This window comes from Sinocyclocheilus grahami, unplaced genomic scaffold (genome assembly GCF_001515645.1).
Source record: "Sinocyclocheilus grahami isolate Dianchi unplaced genomic scaffold, SAMN03320097.WGS_v1.1 scaffold455.1, whole genome shotgun sequence".
Classification (NCBI taxonomy): domain Eukaryota; kingdom Metazoa; phylum Chordata; class Actinopteri; order Cypriniformes; family Cyprinidae; genus Sinocyclocheilus; species Sinocyclocheilus grahami.
The window spans coordinates 511,682-517,035 of NW_015505634.1; the positions used below are offsets into that span (position 1 = coordinate 511,682).

Genomic DNA, 5,354 nt, shown 5'->3' on the forward strand with positions numbered 1-5,354 from the left:
CAATGAATGATTCAGTTACAAAGACAGTGACTTGCTGCCACCTACTGGTGGTTTCAGTTTAATTTTTAAAGTATAAATTGAGTCATTTAAAGGTGGGGTAAGGGATTTCTGGTAGCCAATGTTGACATTTGAAATCACCAAAACAAACACGCCTCTTCCCCAAAAGGGTCCTATTTTGATAGTTCTGCCCCACACATACGTGCAACCCCGGCAACGATTAGTTCTTTGAAACAAAGCAAAACCAATGTCACACCGTGTCTACATCGGACGCGAGTGGTGCGGCACGACAAGATACTATTGAACTCATAATCAGTGATGCTGTCTACACCATATATAGGCCTACATATCTATGGTCTACATTGGATACGACACGACAAATCCCCGACAGAAAACTGCTGCTGCGTTCTATTCATGATGTTTTGACACAAATTTCTAATTATTTTCAACGGTCGCTTTGTCGCGTCCAGTGTACTAGACAGACTTTAACTGTTGCGGCGCAGACACGGTGTTACTCACCTATCGAGAAGAAACAAAGCAACCTCGGCGTTGTCTCGCAGCCTTGCAATCGCAGGCCTTCCGCTCCTTGCGTTCTCTCCAGCGCTGGAAAGCTGATTCGATATTTACACAGGTCCTACTTCTTACCTTCTTGCCCTAAGCCTTCGTTTGTTCCGCAGACGTTTTCCTCTTTTGTTTTTTATCCGACATCTCTATCTTTCTGTTTCTCGGCTCGACTAATGTCCGTCCTGTGCACTGAACTCTCTCACACATCATGAGTACTGCCCCTTACTGCTGATTGGTTACAAGTTTGTTTTGCTATTCGGCCTGAATCAGTTTTCTAAAGCGTTTTTGAAAAATTGCTTACCCCAAGATGACAAAAGATGACATACATTTAATAAAGTTAGAAAAATAGCATCCCAAAGGTAAAAAAAAAAAAAAACCTTAAAGGATTCAAATATCGCCTTATAATGGGAAGGTTAATTTCTGTCATTGACCAAAAGGTGTTCCTAATTTTATTTTTTATTTTTTTTTAAATAGTAGCACAAGTTCTCCTGAAAATAAATGTAAGTGTAGAGTCCTTAAGAATGTAATGTTACCTTTTAAAAACTAACAGCAAACGTTTACGCAAATGGATTGGAAACTATTAAATATAATCTACAAATCATGCAATTCTGTACCACTAAACACTGAAGTGTTCTGAGGGCTTAGCTTATCAGGTCAATTAGAGACAATTACTAATCATTCTCAATTTTATTAAATCATTCTTTCATTTCACTAATCAATGTATATATATATATATATATATATATATATAAAATATGAAATACGTTTAATGTTATTATAGATTATAATGGGTTTTATAATTAAATACATCTGAAAGGTCATCTAAAATTACCCACCCACCCTCCAAGCTAGAGTCCCCCCCAGGTGAATTTTGACCATTTCCACCACTGATTACAAGAACAATAAAACAAAATAATAATAAAAATAAGTTTTTAAGCAGCTAGGCTACTGAGTGTCTTTTCTTTCCAAGACACCAACAAAAACACTACAGTACTTTTATAAACAACTGTTTGTCACTATGCACTGCAAAATTGAGGCCAGTGAGGTCACTGTTTACATCACCTGATTTTGAGTTCTTAATTTAATGTAACATTTAACAGCTTTTAAAATAGTGTACACTTATTATGATCATGTGAACCTCTAAAATGATCACATTTATACTGAGAAAAACTGATGTTAGGTAAAAGGCATCTAACTCTATTTAGATACATTTTAGATGTGTAAATAGCATTCTTTTTAGCATTTTATTTTACACAAATTATTATTCTCCATTTTCAATTAAAATAATTTTTGTATTGGTCTAATTTGAATTGGAAAATACTGATTACCCCTTGGCAAACTGCTAGTTATTCAAACTATTTTTAAAATAGTGCATGTTTATACTTCTGGAAAGTAAGCAGATTGCGCCACCTGTCGGTGAAACAGCTCGGGATGTCACGGGACGGGACGTCTCATTTTGTGAGTGAAATTGGTTAGTTACACTGGGTGTATTAAAAAGACATGAAATTATGATTACATTAAATAAGACCCTGGTGTTATGCTGCGTGAAATACGTGAATTTATTTAAGTCAGCGGAACTGAAGGAGTTAAAAAAAATTTGAACAACAAACCCCATGAACCTTTGCGTATCCACGTGATTCCAGACTTCCGGCTGGCTGTGCGTTGTTAGCGGTCGCGAATGTCGGTTGCCAGGGTGAGGATGGATCACACCTCTTTAACAGAGAGATAAACTCACGTAGTATCTCTCTTAAACACATCTGTCATATCTACACACACAGGCAACGACTAACACGGAGGAGTGCCATCACAACGGGTGAGTTTGCAGTGCAAAAAAGCGCGGAAGATCATGTGAATGAGCATAACCTTTACAGTCAACCCAAAAGAGACAAGTAAAAACACATTTCAGATTAATAATGGTGAATAATAATCAATGACGCAACTCTAGTGGCTTATTAAACGTCTTTATGTTGCAGTACTAATACATAACCCTGAGGGTTGATAGATAATGCTGGTAATTTTTAAATGCAGTCTCGGAGCATTCGTAAATTCGTGTTTCTATTAACATTTTATGTTTATAGGTTGATTTCTGCCCCATGTTAATTCACACGTGTTCAGTTTATTGAGTGACCTTGAGGAGCATCTTAACTCCTTGTGTCCTCTGTAGATCCACATTCACTAATGCTTCTTAAATCAGATTACTGACAGAGGTCTGTTTTGTGAACCTTTACTCTGTTTCCCATATGGAACGCTGTTTACGTTTGGCCTCATGTATTTGTGCATATTTATAATGTATTGGGATTTACGTTAAATTCCAGTGCAGTGGTGTTAGCTGTGTGTTTTCTGTGTGCTGTTTATAGGTATTTTTGGCAGATGGATTGACTTGAATGATGTGACAATCTTTAGCCTTAACCTAAAGTGTTGCCCTGCGCTGGTCAGAAGTCTCCTTTTATGTGAGGGTATTTTTATGAAAGTGAATATCATGCAGTCTTTGAAGAACATGAACAAAATCATATTTTACCCCCAGTTTGCATTACTGTAGTTCTACACACGCGCGCGCGCGCACACACACACACACACACACACACACACTGAACATATTTTCCCCCAGTTTGCATTACTGTGTGTGTTCACATTCAACACACACATCTCCAATCTGTTCAGAACAGTTTAGAATCTATTTAGAACCATGCTAATTACTAACTAAACTAAATAAATGAATACATCTTAATGGTCCTGACACAGGCTAAATGTTCTGTCATATTTTCTTTTGATTTTGGGGTTAAATAATTTGTGTGAAGTTTACAATTTGCATTAAGCTATTTTTAAAGACCAGTTTATTTTTTACTCTATTTGTTATTGCAGGACAAATTAAGATCTCATCATCAGTCTCCTGTGTTCAGTTATTGGTCATTGCTCATTACTTTACTACAAAATTAAAATGTGCAGTTTGCTCGGCCTGTAGATCCCATTGACTGCTATTTGATGGATGGAGAGCAGTTCTAGTCACAAAAGCGGGACCATGATGCAAGATCTTGTTGATATCTCACTGGTGTGTGTAATCTTGTATCTTGGCTGGCTCATTTGCCCCATAAGACTGTTTACTCTAAAAAAAAAAAAAAAAAAGTTAAACATGATCCCCTATCATGCTAACAGAACAATGTAGATGTACAGGAACAGCAATTAAATGAATTGATAATTGGTACTTTTGCAATTACCTCTTTATCAGGTATGTGTTCATTTGTTGTAGTGTTCTTTCCCATGCAGGAACACATGAGATGTAATTTCTCAAATATACAGTTAAAGTCTAAAATACAGCACTGTCTGAGAAGGTTCACTGCACTCACAAAATAGTTTTATTTGTAAATGTTTGATTGATGTATAGTGTTTACTTTTAGAGATCTCATTAATTGACTACATGGGTAGTTGTCCTGTGGTGTGACATGCTGTACTCCATTAGACATAAAAATTAGACATGAAGACATTTACTATTCGTGAAGCTTTCATGATCTTATATTAACCGAGAGACTACATGGAGTACTTAATAAAAGGCAAAAAGGTGATCAAATAATAAAAATGTAAAATAATTCATGACCATTTGTTTTATACATTAGTATCAATATTATAGTTATAGTATTTGGAATCTTTAATCAAAATGTCATAACTGGTTTGATTAGTAAAGTTGGTCACAACTTCTGTTTTATGGAGACTATACACTTTTTAAAAAAAGGTAAATGAATAAGTTTTTTTTAACTCAATTAACAAGCAAACTATATGCAAACTGTGCACATGTATTTTTCTAAATAATTACGTGGATAATTGTTTTTCAAATGAATGTGCCATCAGTAATATGTGGATAATAAATATATGGATTAATGTCAATTAAATTACATTTAAACAACATGATACAGTACTGTTACTCAGACAGTAAACAGCATTGTGTTCTATTTTCTGTATTAGTTCTCAGTGCCAATAGTGGGATGGAGTGGCGTTCACTGCTTGACTTCTCTTAAGCTCATCAGGACAGATATGATCGGGTGATCTGAAAGGAGAGACGTCAGTCTGTCAGTACTGTTTCTTTGGGTGAGAGTGAAGATGAACCGTTACACAACACTCAAGCAGCTAGGTGATGGGACCTACGGCAGTGTTCTGATGGGGAAAAGCAATGAGTCTGGAGAGCTAGTGGCCATCAAAAGGTGCGTCAAACAATTAGGCTGTGTCCAAAACCAAAGGCATCTGTCTTGCTCTGCAGCTCACCAGTGCCTTAGTAGTCACTTTGACTTTGTATTTGCGACTGAAAACTACTGCGTGCGACTACTGCCTGCGACTATGAAATAATATTTAGGAGCACCTGTGCGACTGACCCGATCAGCATATTTGTGTTTGCACTGAGGGAGCTTCAAAGGTTCTAATATACGTACGCGTTTCTGCAGCGTTGAGTAATGTATCACAGACATATCCTCTCATTATAACAAACACAGTGTTGAGGGGGTGTAAATAAGATATTCATTGTGCAGTGTAGAGAGCTTCGTCGATTATAATGGAGTTTTGTGATATCGGGATAAACTAAGATGAGTGACAGCTTTTAATGATTATTAAGGGAGTTTGCAAATGTGATATTGATTTAATACAACAGTTCATTAAACAAGAAGTCAATATTAAGTGACTTATATTGTCTGACAACAACACAATTGCCTTATTTTGCTCTATTTCATCAACGAAAATAGTTTTAAAAAAAGTAACAGCTGAGCCGCTGCGCATCGCCATTCAAACACAGCGGTGATTCGTTTATGAAT

The 5,354-nt window shown here is 36.4% G+C and overlaps 1 protein-coding gene across 3 annotated transcripts in view; it reads left to right on the forward strand.

Annotated features, from left to right (window-relative positions):
- The first annotated feature begins 2,214 nt into the window (after positions 1 to 2,214).
- mak (male germ cell-associated kinase) overlaps positions 2,215 to 5,354 on the forward strand; it is an 89,150-nt gene continuing 86,010 nt past the window's right edge. For all 3 annotated transcript variants that reach the window (XM_016234597.1, XM_016234596.1, XM_016234598.1), the window contains exons 1-2: positions 2,215 to 2,374; positions 4,519 to 4,754. In XM_016234597.1, coding sequence (XP_016090083.1) covers positions 4,654 to 4,754 — 101 coding nt within the window. In that variant the 5' untranslated portion in view covers positions 2,215 to 2,374; positions 4,519 to 4,653. The remainder of the gene's footprint in view (positions 2,375 to 4,518; positions 4,755 to 5,354) is intronic.